The 19406-nt window shown below is 42.7% G+C and overlaps 1 protein-coding gene and 1 long non-coding RNA gene across 2 annotated transcripts; one reads left to right on the top strand and one right to left on the bottom strand.

Annotated features, from left to right (window-relative positions):
- The first annotated feature begins 1730 nt into the window (after positions 1-1730).
- Positions 1731-19356, top strand: LOC124192447. The gene is made up of 4 exons (XR_006873719.1): positions 1731-1852; positions 2020-2119; positions 2336-2556; positions 19052-19356. It is a non-coding gene; the product is annotated as an uncharacterized LOC124192447 (long non-coding RNA).
- On the bottom strand, positions 4875-14969 carry LOC124192446 (protein Wnt-6-like). The gene is made up of 6 exons (XM_046585724.1): positions 13468-14969; positions 10604-10878; positions 7874-7990; positions 6312-6466; positions 6002-6152; positions 4875-5924 (listed from the first exon to the last, which is right to left on the bottom strand). Exons 1-6 carry the CDS (start codon positions 13533-13535, stop codon positions 5614-5616), a joined length of 1077 nt encoding a protein of 358 aa, XP_046441680.1. The 5' UTR covers positions 13536-14969; the 3' UTR covers positions 4875-5613.
- Positions 19357-19406: the final 50 nt, after the last annotated feature.

Below are 19406 nucleotides of genomic sequence, written 5' to 3'. Positions count from 1 at the left end.
TGTTCGTCTCTCTCGTGTTTATTTTTCAAAATTCATTCACATTTTTCAAAATGCCAACTCTTGTTTGTTTGTTTTTTTGTGGTCCTGTTTTGTTCTTCATCTGTGTGTGTGTGTGTGCATCCGAGCGCGCGTGTGTGTATGTGTGTATGCGAGCGTGTTATTTTGTCTCCGGGAGGGCAGTGCGAACGCGGGACTATGGGTGGGGATTATATGATTTTGTTGGAAAGGGGCGGAGCTAGAGCGAACCATGATGTTTGATTATATTTCTTTATCCCCCATTGCTCGTGTCGGTAAAGCATAATACCAGCCAATAAAATAAAAGATACAAAACCTGCAAAAAAACCCAAAGAAATCGTCTTTTTTATTTTCTTTAAATCTGTTTAAGAATTTCTTTTTGAAGGACTCGGTTGTATCCATGCGAGTCTCTTCACTCGGGTCTAAATTACTTTCTATATACATGCTCTAAGGAGAAAATCAAAAATAGCAAAGAAGAAGAACTCGTAAAAAATCCCGCACGAAAGGGGGGTAAAAATGAGAGGGGGTCATGTGTTTTGTGTCGTGTCACTTGAAGGGAAAACAACAATATTCGAAGAATAACTAAAAAGAGAGAGAGAGAGAGAGAATGTGTGATAAGACGTGCTTAAATCCTAGCTCGGTTGGATGGAAAGAATCGAGCCAGAAAGCTTTTTAGCCTGTTGACACTTTTGAAATTTGTACATATTTATGGCTTATTTCACGCTGGCTGTTGGTGTGCTGTGTAACATTGAAAACACGGGGGAAATACACACGAAGTGGGAAGAAGCAAGAGAGAGAGAGAGAGAGAAAAAGGAAAATGGCCGGAAGTGTGAGCGGCAAAAGTGTTGAGTAACGTCTTCTCCGCCTACTCCGCCCGCCTTACTCAATCCTCCTTGTTTCTCCTGATGGAGTTATATAGGAAGGTTATGAGTGTGTGTGTGGGTGGGAGGTTAGTTCATCCTTCCTCGATACTTTCCATTTCCCTTTGACCGTTTCCACACACTGCCAACAGTGGGGAAAAGCACTTTCACGGACTAACTTTTCGGATATTTGCTGTGACATGGCGTAAAAGCCACATAAAATATCTTTCTCCGAGATATCCTTTCAGGAGAGAGAAAAAAAGGGGGAACTTACAACACCCAATAACCCCCCCGGTTGAAATAACACGGGTTAGGATAAATGCCAAAAAAATTGTTGCGCGCAATTCGTGGAAAAATAATATCGGAGCGTCGCTTTTCGGTTACCGCGCATCGGCGCAGACCAGGCGTTACCCGTTCGGTTATTCAATCCTTCTTTTTGGTTTGCTCTTGTACACAACCATGTTTTTATTGCCTTAAAAAAAAGAGATGTCTGATTTATATTGTGACTGCTGTTGGACGTCAAAATTGCGTGTGCCCTGCCGTTTTCTTTTACTCTCCGAGAAAATGACAAATGTCAAGGCAATTTACAAAACGATACGTGGCGAGTGCGACTTTGTCCATATGCGCGCTGCTATACAGCAGGCCTACAGCGCGTATTTACAGTCAATTTCTCTACTGGGAGGGGGGTCTTACCGGGGAATTATACCAAACAGAAATGGTAATAAATTTAAGCTTAAATTTATTCCCTCAACTTATTCCCTTATCGTTTTTGAGGGGAGAGTTTGATTTTTTATCATTTAATTTATATCGATATCGTATTATCGTAAGCATGCTGATTAGAAGAAAATTGGACAAGTGTCGTCTGCTTCGTTTATTAGTTGAAAATTTCGAGAAGACAAAGTTTCAAGAAAAGCATGGTTCAAGATTTATACGGATTTATATTATTTGCTTTTGTTATACACCATGATGTTAAGCGGGTAAATAAAACAAAGAATTCAAATAGAATAATTTAAGGAGCTATAGAAGAGTTAAACTCAAATTAGTGTAATGTTAGTTCCTGACTAGCAATTGAGTGATTGCCCTATCAAATATCGATGCATGGAAGTTTGATTGTAGTATGTAACATTTTTTTTCTTTTTTACAGACTTGAGGCCAGAGCCAGCTATCATAACCACACAACATGCAAGTTTATCTTGTGCAAGTGTTCACATGTCATCAGCAACAATCTCAGGATCATCGCTTGGGTAATAACTTAACTTAACTTTTATCGCTTTTATTGACCTGTGACCTACTAGATATTTTAATGTTGCATTACCTGCATCAATGCAGTGTATTACATGTAAACCTTTCGTTCTCCCATCTATTAACAATTTCGGTATACCCAGTGCCTCATTTTCAACTTTTCCTGGCTTGTTATTCTGTCAATATTTTTTCGTAACCCATTTTCTATTTTTATTTAGATAAACAGCATTCCTCTTGATTGGAGATTCTACCGATGTCAACCGAGTTACGGATCTCCCTTTTTCCCCTTTCTTTAAATGTTCTTGTGTACGCCCATGTGAATGTGGGTGTATTCACGAGGACAACCCTTTTTACCCTATCCGTCTGGTGCCATTTAAATCTTCAGCTGATGGATGGAGCAACTGTAGAGATGCCTGGCTGTATTTCCCAGGCACAGAAGGTAGGACAAAATTGATCTCTATTCTTCCTTATTGACATTTTTGGTGGCGTCGATTTAAAAAAAAAGTTACGTAGTCACGGGGTATGTTTATTCGTGAGCTAGGCGGTTGACTGCAACTGTTTTATCTCTCCGTTTTTGTTTTTTCACAGTAAGAGTTCACTAAAAATCTCATTTGTCGAACGACTGCAGATCAGGCTTGTTTTTTTTACCTCACAACTTTTTCTGTGGGTAAACGATCAAATTCGAATTTTTTTTTCACTTTAAACACTTCAAGTAAAGTGCAACAAGACAATTTTTTACCAAGAGGGACCTGCCGACACACCGGCACCTCGCCGACTCGCCGTAAAGAATAAAGTGACACGTGAAATCGTGAAATTCCGAGTCGATCAATGGATGTTTCAAAGTTCTTTTTTCTCTGGTGGTTTCCCCAATGGCAACCGCCAGCAGTCTCCATGGCAATAAAGGGATTATCGGCTCAGGCTGCCAGCAGCAGCACAATCTCAACGAATAACTTTTCTCGCGCATATCAATTCGTGGCAATATAAATTCAATGAACACATTTCTTCACGTCTATACGAGTTGATGATTCGCCGATTTTCGCGCTTTCTCTCTCTCATTCACTTGAAATTTGCCATGGCCGCACCGGGAAATCATCGGCATAATGCAGAGTGACTTCAAATTCTATAAAAGTGCTTTTTTTTATCCATTTTCTATTCTGCCTGTTTTTCTTTTTTATTATTGAACCGATTGACTTGACTGGCTGGACGAATCAAAGAAGGTCACAAACGAAATGGAGAAAACGTGCGCGCGATAAGCGACGAAAGTGAGTCGATGCAAATGATCTTCCAACTCCTCGGTTTTTATGACTTTCCAGTTCTGCGCGGACGCGCGCAGCCCGTGCCCAAAACTATCAGCGTCTCTCTGTCTGACTGGCCGGGGCTCGTAACTTTTCCTCAGCCAGGAGATATGAAGATGACTTTCAACAGCAGCCAAAGAGGTTCATAAATGTCAAATAGCGGCCCAAGGGCTGCTCATATTCTCCCCTCCGTCTGTCCGCCCGCCCGCCTGCCCGCCCGCCCGTTGGTAAGCGAAGCAGGAGCAAATCAGCCAGCAGCTAGCAACAGCCAAAGCTCAGATTGTGAGCTTTAATTTTTTATTCGTTTTCTCTTTTCTTTTCTTTATTATTATTTTCTTTTTTGTTCTTTTCAATCCGTCGTCGTCCCCATCATAAAAGACACGAAACAATTTTTTGGTTTCAAAAATAAGCTGATCCGTCCTTCAAAATCTTGCCCGTTCTTCTTTTGCTTTTCTTACTTTTATTATATTACATTATGATTATACACACACACACACACACACATGTGTCTATATATCAGACAGATATAATGCGTCTACCTGGCCTCCTGTTGTATCCGTTTGATCACATTTTCTCATGCCCCGGATCGTAAAAATTCCTCACCAAGACGAGACGAGAGACAGGGAGAGAGGGAAAAGCGAGAAGAATAAAAACACTGGTGGATTTAAAGAAAGAAGTTTCTCGATTGATTTCAAGTCAACTCATTTGATTTCGGTTAGCGGAGATTGCGGCAGTTTCTCGGAAACGGTCAGCGACAAATGATTAGCGTTCAGAGAAAAACCGAAGAACGAGATTGAGAATTAGGAGAATAAATTGTTCCGAGTACCAGGAATCGAAGAGAAAATGGTGGAATGTTGCATGTTGGGGAAGTCATAAAATATATATATTATAAGCTGTGGAGGGGCACACTTATAAATTGGTGGCTTTCGCTCAATGGCGTCGGTTGCCCCATGCATGTGGAATGAGAAATCCTACTATACTCTCTACTTAAAACATTTGGTAAACTAAATACATCGTAATAATCCGGTGGTACACAGACGCGAAGCGACGCAAACACTTGACGGGGCCTGCCACACATTTGGGGTGGTTGCCGAGGGTCCCGATCGGGCGCAACTCCGTGATGCAATGCCGTGACCCACTCCAATCTTGTCCCTCCTTCATTCCTTCTTATTTTATTTTTTCTATTTTTCCTGCGGCCACAAACGACGATGGATTGGCCTCTCCTAACATCAGCCGTCGTATCACCGTCAGACAGTCATAAATGTTTCATTCTACTCCATCATCCGCCCACCTTTCATTTCAGATTCCACCAACGTTTTTAACATTTATTGGATGCCCCTCTATCTGCTAACCAATCGGAATACAGTCTGCCCTTTATTCATTCCCTCTCTGCTCTTTTTCTTCCTCTTCTTCTTCTGTTATTAGGGCCCACACATTTATACACACAGACAGAATGAAATAATAATAAAAAAATCTAATCTTTGATTTATTTCGAGAATGGGGAAACAGATTTCGAAAATTAAAATCAAGGAATGAGAGGAAAGGAGAACAAAAAATATCCCAGCTGTTTTTTGTTTTTTTAACATTTTTATTTGAGGAAAATGCAACTGATTTTATGGGTGAAGCTATCTTTTATTATTATTATTTTTTTTTTCTTGTTGAATTTTTTGTATTTTCTTTTTCGTATACGATCATAACTCGTAATCACATTTATACGAATGGAGAGCAAAGTATGTGGTCATATCTTAATGCAGATTGGCTTCTACACGAATCTGAATGAAATTCAATTTAGAAAAATTGTGAAAGAAAAAAGCGATTGCATCACTTAACCGAAATTGCGCTGTAGCGTCGAAAAGTTCATCGTGATTTGTTCAACCGAAATCAATATTATTCAAATAGAAGAGACACCGAAATATTTTAAAAGGAAATTCAAAAAGAGTTAACGTGTCGCTATTGACCGACTGACACGACATCCGTTGGTAACAACAACAACGAACGAACGAATTCACGAACAGAAAAAGGTGGGGACTTAGTAGTATAATTATAATAAAAATAATATTAGAAAAACCAAGGACTGTACACAGTTCAGCTTTGAAAAATAAGAAAGGGTGGGGTTATATCAGGGGGAGAATAATTCGCCCCATTTTTGCGTCACACTCCCGGCTGGATTGCGCGTGAATATTGCGGATGCGATTGATTGATCAGCGACAGGTGTTGACGTGTTTCTTGACGGTGCAAATTTTGCAGGTGACTTCGCAACACCATTTGAACCGACAGTGACAATTGACGCGCGTCTTGGTCGTCCGCGTTTCGTAGCCCCGCCCGCAGCAGAGCAGCTCGCAACCCTCGACTCCCGGTGACGTGCTGTTGCACACCCTGCCGGCCGTGCCCAGCGATCCGGTGACTCGATCCGGATTGCAGAAATCGGGCGATTCCTCCGAGTAGATCAAATCCTCGCGTCCGGGCGGTTTGATGCTCGCCACTTCCGGAATGATTGTCTTGCCATCATTTCCTAATTTTTTGTTTGGGTTAAATCATCAAAACATTCAGAGTCGGAAGATAAGACAAATGAAGTTGATGACGACTTACCCGGAATCACTTTGGCAGCTCCGTCAAACTTCTCTTTGAGCCGGGTGGCCACGTCACGAAACAGAGGCAATTTACGCCAACAGGTGCGCAGCGTACACGAACCGGACAATCCGTGACACTTGCATTCAGTCCGCATAAAGTTCTTGACCGCCTTTTTTTTCCCCACAAACAAAATAAAGGTGGTTTTTGTTTTCGTTCAAAGTTCATTGCCACGAACCAATTTCCAGCAAGAAAAAAAAAATAAAATAAAAGGAAAGTGAAACATGCTTTTTTTTTTCATTGAAGAACAGGTAAAAATGAATAATTTTACCAGTCGTCCAGCTTCGTTGTTGTGCAGCATGACTTGCGTCTTGAGGTCACTCCGCTTACGGTACTTTGCGTCCATAAACTCGCGTGATTTCTTGTATCCGTGCTGGACGTTGTCAGCGCAGCCGCCCCATTCCCAATCACCATCGGGTGACACGCCTGCACAATATGCAAATAATTTTCGGTGAATGAGCGGTAGTAATCAACGCATCCAGAAATGAATTCTTGTTTTGATCCGTCAATTCAAAAGTCTATTTCCGTTATTAGACGATCCTAGCAGTTCGGCCACCGTGTAAATATATTTTCTACAATTACCCCATGGGATCTACTCCTGGCAGACACGTCTATCTTTTGTTTCTCTCATTTCTTTTGAAGCAAAAGTCTCCCGTCTCTCTCTTTTCCCCCCTTATATCTCGCTGGTCTGACATGATCTGATCTGGTTGACGAATGATCTGATAAACTGGTGGCCATGCATCCAGCGCGCTGGCAGTGCGTAAAAAGTTGAAGAGGGACGAATCCGACACTGGCCATTAATGACGGTGAAATTCTTGTCGTTTGAATCGTGTTTTTTCTTTCTTTCTTTCTTCTTCTAGAAGAAGACGAAGAGGTGGGAGCAGAAACAAGAAAAAGTTTGAATCGAAAATTGTGTCTATCTGTGCGGGTTGTCTGCCGTTGCGCTGCCGTGTGTGCTGCGTTACTGACGAGGTTTCTCATGGGGTTTTTGGAATACCTTTGATACACACACACACACACACACGGGAGAGAAAGACAGAGGAATAGAGAGAGGAGAAGAAGAAGAAGTGGAAGAAGAAAGGATGACATTCTTTTGCGGAGAGCGTGGGAAACCTCTCAAGTTTCTGACCGCCGCCGCCGATGCCGCCGCCGTCGTCGTCGATTCTCCTTGTGCCGCACCACGTCTGCGATGGATTCGCTCGAGACATTAAAAGCGAGAAAGAAAAAATAAAGGGGGGAACTAAGAAAAAAAAACAACCGTGTCACCCGTTGAATTCGATTGGTTATTCAATGTCACTGTGTATCAAAAATGTCCGGGTGGTCTTATTTTTCTTTTCCTCCGCTTTGTGTTGATAGATAGATGCGTGTGTGTGTGTGTGTCCCTCCGCTGCTGCGCCCTGCCCTTGACATAGCGGCCGCTGGATGGAAAGAGACTAATAACACGTACAGTAGATATCATGTCGTCCTGTGAGACTAGCGGCACAAGTAAAGCGGCGCTTTTTCAATTCTTCTCCACCCTCTCACCCTTATTCCCATTCCCCCAGGTACACGCACACTAGTAGATCTTGTATCAAATATATAGACACAGGTTTTTTTTATCGGCAAGTGTATCGAAATACTATACGGTCGGGAATCGCCTTTGTTGGACTTTAATTATTCCAAATGTTGGGCATTTATGAACAAAAGAATCAAAAATAGATTGGGGATTTAGTTATTCAGATTATTCTTAAGACTAATGCCCTGAAAGATTGATGAGATGGGAGGATGGATGTAATAGATGGCGGAGATATCAAATTTTAAAAAGAAAAGAAAAGAAACGAGGACACAACTGACCTTTCATAGTTTTATCGCAGGTGCACTGCAGGAGGTGGCCGGAACTGCAGGCTTGCGTCACGGTGTAGGTCACGCCCGCCGCCACGACGGCATTGACGAACGCCGTTTCGCGGGTATCTACGCGTCAAAAAACATTGAAAAAAATTTTTTTTATAGGTTACACACACCAATCTAACGACTTGGCAATTGAATAAGAGAACATTCACACCCGCAGATGAGTTCACATTTTCCATTTTTTTTTTTCTTAAATCTTTTTACAACTTGGAAGATTCAATCGCTGTTAGACACAATGGAGAGAGAGAGACGACAGTTTGGGGCTAGCGGGGGATTACGCACTCTCTCCATCTTTCTATAGCTATTTAGGAGATCCACACTCGAGATACATACAATACGCACATCTGATTTTTCCCAAACCGAGAGGTCGTCCGATAGTTTCCTATACAGGCAGAGAGAGAGGTAGCACCCAGGTGATAATGACGTCGGCAGCAGCAGCCGGGGGACCAATTTCTTGAGCAATTTCTTTTCCCTTTTTTCTTCATATTTCTTTTTTTTTTTTTAGTAGTAGGGGATTTTTCTCTTTTTTTGTTTTCTTTTTTCGGAAGAAGAAGGAGCCATCACCGACAGCATTCTTTTCTCACGGTGATGCCCTCTCTCCCAAAATAAAAAAAAAGGATCTTTTTATTTAAAAAAAGATGGCCATGCTATATATAAATACGACGACGACGGCTTTATCCGCCCTTGATTCAAAACTCTCTCGAAATATTTTCTTGAGGAGTTGACAAAATGTCCAGCGCGCGGCAAACTGAGCGGCACAATTTAAACCTTGACCGTTTTTATTTTTTGTGTCGACTACTTGCGAAATGTCTTTTCTCCTCTATGTACGCACATAAATATTTATAAAACATAGTACTATCTAAATACGTCTCTCTTTTGATCATTCTTGGAAAGGGGAAACTGTGTATAATGAAATGGACACACGTATCTAACCCGTTTGAAACTTTGAATGGGACTCGTGGGATTGCGGATTTGTGCATAGTGGTGGCAATTGTTTGCACAAGAAGGTCACGTTCTTGTTTGCCGGTAGATTTTTGAATTGAATGGGAGAAAAGAATGTTGACACAGTGATCGCTTTCAAGTTGTTTGGTTCTCACGAGCGTGATCAAGGTTTTGGCTGGCTGCCGTCTGGCTGTCAGACTTGTCAGTTTCGGACCCGGGGTAATACATCAAGGGGAAACAAACTCCAAGGAACTGGAACAATTAGGCAAAAGAGACACAAACACACACACACACACAAATGCTGCAGTGACCGGCTTGATTATGCAATGGTGGACTTGCATTATTTACACAAACTCTTCGACGCTGTGCACATATCATCGTGTCCCGTTTGCAGGGCTCTTTATGTCTGAGAATGGTTTGTCCCGCGCGCGTGAACTAGTTTGACGCGGCTCAACTTTTCCAATAAAACCAAAGCTCGTCCGGCTGGTTTTTTTATTTGTTATTTGTTATTTTTATTTTTTTGTTGTCCTATTCAAACGTCAAATTCATGTCCGAACGACGAATCATTTTATCAGACTCTGTCTCTCTCGTCTGGGGCATATAAACGCATGCGCTGCATTAAAACCAGTTGAACATTTCGGTGGACAGCACTTTGATTAGTCTTTGCTGCGCGTTATCATTCACTTCGTCATTCTTTCCGGCCGCTGATTTCTGATGAGTTCATATTGAAAAGACAAACAAAGTTAACTTATTTCTAGTTTTTTTATGTCCTGCTGGATGTGACCACCATCGCAAGTAGAGTAGGTTTTTTATTCACCTGTCGGTGGGCGTTTACTTGACGTGATGCACTCAACTTGATCATAGAATTTTCAACGGAAAATGTGCTGTAAGAAGAATTACATAACGGGTTTTCCACCTTATTTCATAAGATTTCTCGAAATCGTTCATTTTAAAAAGCAACCTGTTCCCAGGGGAAAGGGGGCTTTTTGTGCACATAGATTTTTAAATAATGGTGGAATCAATGCTCTCTATTTAAACAAAAAGATGAAATGGATGTATATAGAACAATCTGTTGTTTTGTTTTGATATCCGAGAATAAGAGACGGCGAGGATGAAGATGAGAGGGTGGTATAAAGAACTATAAAAGAAAGAAAAACAAGTGAAATGCGCATGTCGAGTTTTCTTTTCTTTCTAATTTTTTACGGGGCTTGATAGAGAGAAAAAGACGGACCTCCCCAGGAGTCTCGAGCCAACCCGGAGCGGTTCCTGATATTAAGAAATTGTTTGGTAAACGACTGACAATGAGATGGCATCCAGGTGATAATTGCAAAGGGTTCTCTCCCACGTCGATGTAGAATGGAAAAATGTAGAGAGCTCCTGTCCCTCGTGCCAAGCTCGTACACCCACTCTACATCAGCTGCTACATGTATAATAATAAAGCCCTAGATATGTAGTCGTGTCTGTCTTAGATTTTATTTGTGTGCGTACAACCTTTCCATTCTTGTCTTTCCGCTTTCTTGCTTAGACTTTTGATTTTTCTTGCGCCCTTCATTCCCAATTACAGTTATTGGGCTGCAATCGACAGACGGGTTCTTGGAAGCCCAAGTTTGACCCACAGGTGAAAGGTGGAGCCCCGACAGTTATTATTACAGGCAGATAGCAGCGGAACTTTTTGTTTGACCATTTGATAGCCACGTACGAAATTCCTGAAGCAATTTGTTTAGCATGTAGTACCTCTAGCGATGACTTTGCGGAGACTCTTGCGGGCCGTGGTGCAATTCCATCGCCGGTTGCGGAACTGATGCTGGCACTCCTTGGTGCCCAGTTGGGCCCCCTTGACGATCTCCTGCAACACTTTGGGCTCCTTGCGGCAGATTTCCACTTGGCGGCTCTTTATCCTCTCGTGTCGTCCGTTGTCGTTGAAGTTTGTTCTCTCCAGGTGTTGCCGCACCCGCCGCTGGCGGCACAGGCGCATCGGTTCCATCATCATGGCCTGACTGGCGCTCGCCCTGATGGCACATAAAACAAAACAAACAAACAAAACAATTTAAATGAAATGTTGTTGAACGATCGCAATTCCCACGCGGGGAATACCACCCGCAAAAGTCAGGAAAACAAAAGAAAGAAACACGGAGGCTAGATTCCTGGAACGTTTGTTCTTAATTCGATTATTAACAGAGAATAAGCGACGAATTGGAAGCCAGTCTCTCTTTCCAATTCCGTCTAACTCATCTCTTTGGCGGCGGAGAATATCTCGGAATTCATGAATATCAGTAAGAGAGGAGAGCTAGGTGATATCTAAGAGCATCGCTGACGTAATAGCTATCTGGTTACAAACCCTCTTCTTTTCATTCTTGAAAAAAACAAACAAAAAACATACAAACAGGCGGCATCAGGGCTTCGATAAGATTTCATCCGGCATTTTCCTTCCGTGCCGTCAGGTTCGATCATGAGTTATAAGTTACCTAGATATTTATTACTCTAGAGTTTTGTTTGTGCATGTGAACTTTGTAAAGCATTAATTGTAGTCTAAGATAAAAGCGTCTCTATAGTGGCTATCAAGAACTGCTCGCCCCGCCAGCGACAATGACGGAACATTTCATTCATTAAAAAGGAAAAACCAGCCCTTTTTCAGCTGTTGTACGGCGGATAACTTCATTTTGCAAGTGGAAAAACGATGATGATTGATGTCGCCCATTCTGAATGAAGCCAAAACCTCTCGGTCCTACCGTATAATGTTATTAATGGGTATGAGCCCGACCATTGAGAGTCGGATGGCGGATACCATCAGCAACTCCCATTAAAACGTTATTCGGGTGACGGGATTCGGAAGATAAGGCCAAAGACAAAAACCTCAACTAGAACTTTGTTTCTTGTTCCCATTCATGTTGCTTTTCTTTTTCCTTTTGGTCCTAGACATTTAATGGACTTGGTGAAATTTTGGCGTTCTCGTCGGGTCGGAACTTCAAAGCGTTCCAGAATGTCATGTCATTGAGCGATCCATCACATTATGTCGAAAGCAACAAAAGCAAACGAAAAAAAGAAAAAGATGTGCATTGTACTGATCCGCCGGTCTTTATCTAACACATTTGTGCACGAACTGGTATACCGGTCTGGCGACTAGTATAACATCCCACACACATAGGACTCTATACAGCCCACCCAGCAATCCTTCCAATAATATCCGAAATGAAAACAAATAAATGGGAAAGATTCTTTTCTCTTTTATTTTAATTGAAAGAGAAAAATTTTTGAATCTCAGCGGCGATAGCGTGCGAGAATGACAGCTATTTAAAGGCAGCGCTGCTGCTAGATAGTTATAGTTACTGTTGTGACATCGTCGAATGCCTTTTGAGCCCCACTGGCAGCAGCACGGTTGGGTGGGCGAACGGGAGTTTGAACGAACGAGATCACGCCCAAATGCTCGACGCGGAGAATCACGGCATCGTCGTTCTTCGTCGTTGGGTAATACGCGCTTCAACTGTGCTTTAATGGAGCGCGTGAGCTCCGTTTTTTTTTTTTTTTTAACTGCCAACTGCACTTAGTGAGTGAAAGTGGACCGTCACTTCTGCCTGCCATATTTACGAGACGACGACCATGACTCGGTGCAGGCAATCTGAAGCCAATTTAGGAATCTAAAGAAACGACTTCTTCTTCTTCTTCTTCTGGTTTCTATATGCGCGCTCGACGTTATTTACATATCCCAACGAGTTGATAGCCGTCCAAAAGTTATCGGCTTATCGGTGACATCAACACCATTTCAGCGTTCACTGCCAAGAGTCGGTCAATTGATCACGATATACAGTGACACCCACAGAAAAGGGGTGTTAAGTGGTTTCCACTGTAAACCGTCAGGGGATTCTCATTTCTAATTCCTTCTATTTGCGTGGAGCAATACCAATTACCGGCACTCGTATTCCACGAATTCAAAAGAAAACAAAAACAACTCTCGACTGTTTCCAACGACTTCTTGTCTGATGCCATCATATCAATGCTAATTATATAACACAGCACTTACGAATACTATTCGGGTTTTTGTTTTTCTTCGATTTTAACCCCAATGCTGAAAACCAGTCAATGGGTTCTCTATTTCCTAGAAACGCGCCAGCGATTGATGCAAATTTTTTTACTTCAGTTGAATGTAGCTTATCAAGCGAGGTCTTTCCGCGTACTACCCAATCTTCAATCTAGTTATATATTGTGCTATATACGTATTCAATGTGGCTCATTTGAATGTGTGATTGCAAATTGCTTCCTTCATTTTCCTGATTTCGTTCCGTTTTTTTTCTCTCTCTCTCTCTGACTGTGTCGGCGTGTTTGTCGCCTTTCTTGGCCGCTATTCAGTGTCCGTAACGACCAAACAAACCCCGTTTGGGTCTCCATCCTTTTCCCATATTTCTCCTCTCTATGGATATACTGATTTGTGTACACATGCCTGTCTTCAACTCTTCAAGATGAAACCTATGCATTCTGAGCCACTCTCTCTCTCTTCTTCTTCTTCTTCTATTTCCCGTACAAATATAGAAGCGGGGGGACGTGTATATAAGAGACATGGGGGGAAAAGAAAAATAATTTATAAAGACACACGGAACACTTACCACCAGACGGCGCAGACTTGGGCGACCATGCCAACCAGGAGGCAGAGCGAAGCCGACCAGAAACGCATATTTACACACCGCAGACTCACAAACACGAACACTCACACGCACTCCCCACGCAATACACACACAGACGCACAAGAGGATGAGGGAAGGAGACAGATGGAAGAAAGTGTGTAGTATTGGTTATATTGACACAATATTTATTCCTCTTTCGTCAAATGTTGTAGACCCAAATGGCGAGAATTTCAGTCGCGCCCGGGAGTCGCAATTTCCCGGTTTGTTGGTTTGTTTGCAATTGGCTTTTGTTGTCGCTATAATGAAAGGAATGAAACACGGCGCACTTGTGCAAAAGAGCGGAATGATGCGAAAAAATCCCTTTTTGAAAAGAATGCGTTTGCAAATGACAAAAAGTCGATCGATTTCTGTGAAATCAAGATCGGGATTCTCGACTGGAAGAGAAAAACAAAAAAACAAAACCAAAGAGCGTGATTGAAGGAGAAACGCTTGCAGACACAGGTGCTTTGAGAATTTTAAGCCGCAATCAGTAACCCAAAATGGAACAGTAGCGCAATGTCTATCAGCATTGGTGGCTGATCGCTGGGCAGATCGGCCACCGAGAGATCGTCTCGTTCACGATGAAGACCAGATGAATAGTAGCCGACTGCTGGTTTCTGCTTCCCGCTAACACACGGCAGCGCGCTATAGACACGCTAGCACTCACTCACACGGTGATGGAATAAAAGTCTGTCCGAACTGCTGGGGGGAAACAAACAAACAAAAGAGAATATCTAAAACAAAAACCAAAAAGTAGTAGTCGAAGAGAAGTTGAGAAGAAAAAAAGAAAAATGGCGGCAATTCTTTTTCCTTATGGATGTTTTAGTCTTGTTGTCTTTTTTTCTTTTCTTATTTTTCTCTTTTGGTTTTTTTGTTTTGATTTCTAAATTTCTGGTTTGATAGAGCTGGCGGGAATGGAATGAGAGACAAGAAATCCGTAAGAAATTGACGGATAAAAAACAAAAGGAGGACGCGGAAAAATGGGAGAATAATAAATCAGAAGAAAAAGAAAAGAAAATAGTCCCATCAACTGCCAAGATCGACTGGTAAGAGAGAGATTTTTTTCCAAGATGCGGAACAACAGGTGCAATGCAGCGAGCGACAAGATGATTGAAGATTGCCTAGGTGCGCCAGCCGCTAGCAACGAGATCGCACACTTCACTAGAGGTCAACCAAGTTGGCAAGCCATATCATTCGGTGCAACTGTGTTTGCCGGCCCGACCTGCTGCTCGTATTTCTCTCCTCCTGCTGCTGCTGCTGCGCTCCGGCTACTTGAGAAAGCCTCCCAAAAAATGAGGAAGGAGGGATCAAAGAGGAGGAGTAGTCGAGTTGTAGCTGGAAGAAGAGGAAGGTCCGTTGCTATAGCAATTGCCATATCGGTACGGTCGTTCACGTATGTGTGTGAAGAGAGAGTCAAACAAACGGGCACCTCCGCCAGCAAATGGCAAACAAGCGGACACTATCTAGTTTATAGCCTATAAAACACACACGCGCCAGGAGCGGCAGCGGCGGATAGGAGGCGGGCAGTTGACCCTCCCACGACGTTTTCTTTTTATTTATCTGCCGTTTCCACCCCGTTTCTTCTTTCGTTTTCTTTCTTTCTTTTTTTTTTTCAAGATTTCGATTCTATAATTATGTCGTCCCACGTCAAAAGGGAAGAAATTGGCGATAAACACATCAAGGAGCGTAGAGGATGTTCTCAGTTGCATCCAATAAGGAAACCGAAACGGGGGGAAAAGAAATGAGGCTTTCGGCCGTCTCCTCCTATCTATTCAATCTCTCAATTCAGCCGGTCGGTTGATGCTGCTGGACTGTGTGGTCGCCAGTGCTGTGTGAAACGTGACCGAAAATCGTAGAGGACGCCGAAAGGTATATAGAGAGAAAAAGAAGAAGAAGAACGAAGTGGGTGGTGGTGGATGGTGGGATCTGTCTTATGAGAAGTCTCTCCGGTTACATCTTGAGAGAAGTAGATACACAACACCAAAACGGTGAGAGCGCTGGAGGAGAATGAGCGAGAGAGAGAGAGAGGGTATTTGCCTTGCACCGACAATATCCCCCAACTTATCCGGCCGATTAAACTCTGACGTCTTTTCCCCCCTCCTCTCTCCTCAGCAATCCACTCCAGCGGAGGCTCACCGCGACAAGGCGGCCCATTTCTCTCTTTCGCCACGCTCTCCATCATCAGACGAGAGAGAGAGAGAGAGAGAGAGAGCTCATTTTTCAGCCGAGCATAATGCCCGTCCACTTATCGTTGAGAATAGCGTCTAATTGATCTGACATCCCGATGCCGTGCCGTTGTGACGTTGGGAAACGAAACACCGCATTTATCACCGAAGACGACCACCCCCCCTCTAAAAACACACTCAAGTGTATATACATGTATATAGCTAGACGAATAAGTTGGCATTCAGGCTATAGGGTCGGGGTAGGACGTTTGAAAAAGGAAAAAAAAAAAGTCGAGAAAATGCGCTCGTGTTTGTGGTGGTGTGTTCGTTGTGCGCCATGATTGAATCGTTCCGAACGTCTGACTTCAGGAATGATGATGAATCGACCGAAAAAAAAAAAAGATAGATGTCGGGACGAGATGGCGGACGCTGTGGAAAAAAAAAATCCCATCATTTCGAAGCACTTCAGTTGGTCGTATAGCATTACGCACGCGTCAACGTGCCCGTGTCGACACAGCAAGTAAACACAAAGCGACCGTATGAAAAATAATATCCCAGGGAGAGAAAAAAAAGAAACAAACAATCGGGAATGAATCGTGACGACATATAAGACGCGGGGGGAATATCATTGCGCCCCGGAAGAAAAAAACAAAAATAATGTGCGCAACGCTTTTTGAATTCCGCGCTTTTTTTTTAAAACTAACTATATCTCTTGCATACCATCTTTTCTTCTGTTCTTTTCTTGTTGTTTTCCTTTTGGTTCTATTCTACTCTGTGCGACTTTGTTCTGACTTTTGTCCAGACACCCCTCCGTGTTTTTCTGTCAAGTCATTTAGAGATTATTCGCTTTTCTTTCTTAACTCAAGTGTATATACCTTGACATATTCTGCGTGCTGCATTATATTCATTTCTTGGCCCTTTTCTTTTGTTTTCTGGTTGAAAGGACACAAAGTCAGCTGTTTACACGGATCGGATTACGTTACCTATCTACTCTACTGACTCTCTTTCTCTCTCTCGCTGTCTCTATTATGTGTTGATCTTCGACAAAAGAACAGGCGACCGCCTCCATTGTGGCAAAACAAAGAGACAAACACGGGCGGCCGTTTGGGAAAGAGAAACAATTTTTTTTTTTTGTACTAGATGGACTGAGAGTAATATCAGCTTTACGCGATTCCGACAGTACGTTGAATTCCTCTTGCATTCCTATGGTCTCTATTAATGAATTTCATTACTACAGCCTTAGAAGTAATAACATTACATTAAAGAAGACGCCCAAAACTAGTTAATTTCGTCACAACTGGTTTTGTTGCTGGTTCCATTTTCGTTTAATTATGTAACCTGATAAGCTAATCCATTTCAACTGCTGATGTGATGACGATAAATACAGATCGACGTCGAAACAGGGCACTCTGAGCTATAAATATAACTCGAGCGAACAATTTGCGACCAAGTGAATTTGCATCCTCGATGATACGCAACAACGTCTGGCTAATTTGCGCTATAGATTTTTTTGTTTGAGTTGATTTTATTTTGTACATTTTTTGCGAGCAGCGGAACTCGTTGACATGCGGTTTGACCAGCTCTGATATTTTCACCTGCACTTTATCTGCATTTCGCATTTTTGCTCTGTATTTTTACCTACTCTTGCGACAATCTGATTAGCGAACCCCAAAGGGCAAACTGGTCGTGCGCAGCCAACGAAAAAGTGTCATGGGAAATCTCTCAAATGTTTCTTCTACACACACACATTCACATTGAAATGAAAACGAAACCCGATTTAAGGTGCATCAGGTATTCTCCAGATCCTTCCAGCGATGACATTCGTTAGACTTCAGTCTACGCTAATAAACTCACCTTTTTTTTCCCCCGGCCGAGCCTTTTTTATTTTTCATCAGCAGGTGTGTTGTTTGGAATGAAGGAAAAATAGAAGAGAACATGTAGAAATAAACGAGTGGATGATGACGACTGGAACTCGTTTATAGTTTAGATATTCGCATAGCGTGATCGGCCCCTGCCGCACCTTGAACGAAACCTAGCCCCCCGCGATAGGAAAGTCGAGTCGTGACGGGGCGCGGGCGCACACCTGGACGACATTGAATCAATCATCATTTCTATCTCACATTATCTGCAATTCAATTGGCTCTGCATCCGGGCCCACTCACGGTCCCGACGTTTTCTAAATTCCCTTCTTCCGAAATAACCAGAAAATATCGAAATAACGTTCGCAATAATTTCTTTGGCCATTTTCCGCACGCGCCAGATTACGACCATTCCACCCGTTCGACTTTAAAAATTGTTTGACAGGTGGCCATTTGTCTTGTTGCCAGAGGAACAGCATCCATATAGTGCCAGCCGAAAAAAAGACAAAAGAGTTGCGCAATAGAAGAAGAACTCTGCTGATTAGACTTCACAGACAGAAGCGGCAGCTAATCGGGAGCAAAAGAATAAGGCACTTAGCGGGCGGACGTACACATATCGACCAGACGCCCCCGACGTTGTTGCCGATGGACGTCACAATCGCTCGCCCCCGCTCTCTCTCTCTGTGTGACGTCTTTTTGTCTGTATGTCGGCACGTACGTATACGTAAACGACGGCACGAAGAGCTAAAGGAGAGAGAAAAAAGAAGATGAAAATTGTGCATTGTCTGTTAGAGAGACCGTGCTGGGTCTGCCCACTTAAGACACGAGAATACAAGGGTGGCATGAGAGAGAGAGAGACTCTTCTTATCGCAACAACGTGTACACTACACGTGTGGCTGGTGCGAGACTTGTTCGCGTGTGTCTCGAATTTTTTCTCTTTTGAACCGTCGGGATGAGATGGGAAAAACGTTGCGGTTTAAAGACGTCGTAATGTCTGACTCTTTTGGCGTGTCTAGCCCGGACTCTTTTTCTCGACGAACGAGAGAACTGTTGTTATGAAGTTATTATGGGAACCCTCCCTTCTTCAGAAATGGAATCATCTCTTTACTTCTAGCTCTACTACGCGCCGTACAACATGCGTATCGTAACAATTGAGCCGTTGTTGTTGTTATTACGCATTTGAGGATGATGATGATGATGAGACGGGTTTTCCCTTTTTTCCTTTTTTAAATGTATAAATTCTATACTAAACCTGCGCGGATCTTTGGTAGGGAGGAACCATCTAGCGGATGAGATCATCACCTCCTCAAAGACCCCACTTTTTCCAAACTTTCCCGCAGTTTGTTATGATCTGAATAAAATAATATTCAAATAGAATACTCAAAATCATAATAATAATATTTGAATGCATGTTCATAAATTTACAGGAACTTGTTGGGTGGTCCGTGTTCATTTGTTTTATTGTTATCACAACACACACCGTTTTTTTGTTGTTTTCTTCAGATGGGGAAGTCGCGGTGTGAGAGCGTTTCCTCGTTCTCCGCGCTCAAATTCAAAAAATCACATTCGTCTACATATGAGGAAGGACGGAGCAAAAGAGAGCCGAGCCGCTTTTCTTTTCTTTTTTATATGCCTGCAACATTTTCATAAAATAAAATAAAGAAAAAAGGAAATTGGTGTCCAAGCATTTACGAATAGATTCCTTATGTTGGCGGAGAACCAATTAAAACGGATGGCAAAGAGATCCTTGTCCTGATGGGGTCGGAAACGGTCGAAAGTGAGGTGGATAGAGAGGAGGAGCCCATCACTTAGACCATTATAGGTAAAAGAATTTCTCTCTCTCTCTCTCCTTCTTGCC

This window comes from Daphnia pulex, chromosome 4 (assembly GCF_021134715.1).
Source record: "Daphnia pulex isolate KAP4 chromosome 4, ASM2113471v1".
In the NCBI taxonomy this organism is placed as follows: Eukaryota; Metazoa; Arthropoda; class Branchiopoda; order Diplostraca; family Daphniidae; genus Daphnia; species Daphnia pulex.
Note: the sequence above shows the minus strand (reverse complement) of the source record. Positions and strands in the feature narration are given on the sequence as shown.

Bases quoted from the DNA above. Each gene is read 5' to 3' on its own strand.
- LOC124192446 (XM_046585724.1), bottom strand. From the start codon at position 13,535: ATGCGTTTCTGGTCGGCTTCGCTCTGCCTCCTGGTTGGCATGGTCGCC. The intron at 6,467-7,873 runs GTCAGTTGTGTC...CATATTGTGCAG, and splicing joins CTGCGATAAAACTATGAAAG to GCGTGTCACCCGATGGTGAT. The intron at 5,925-6,001 runs GTAAGTCGTCAT...ACAAAAAATTAG, and splicing joins AGCTGCCAAAGTGATTCCGG to GAAATGATGGCAAGACAATC.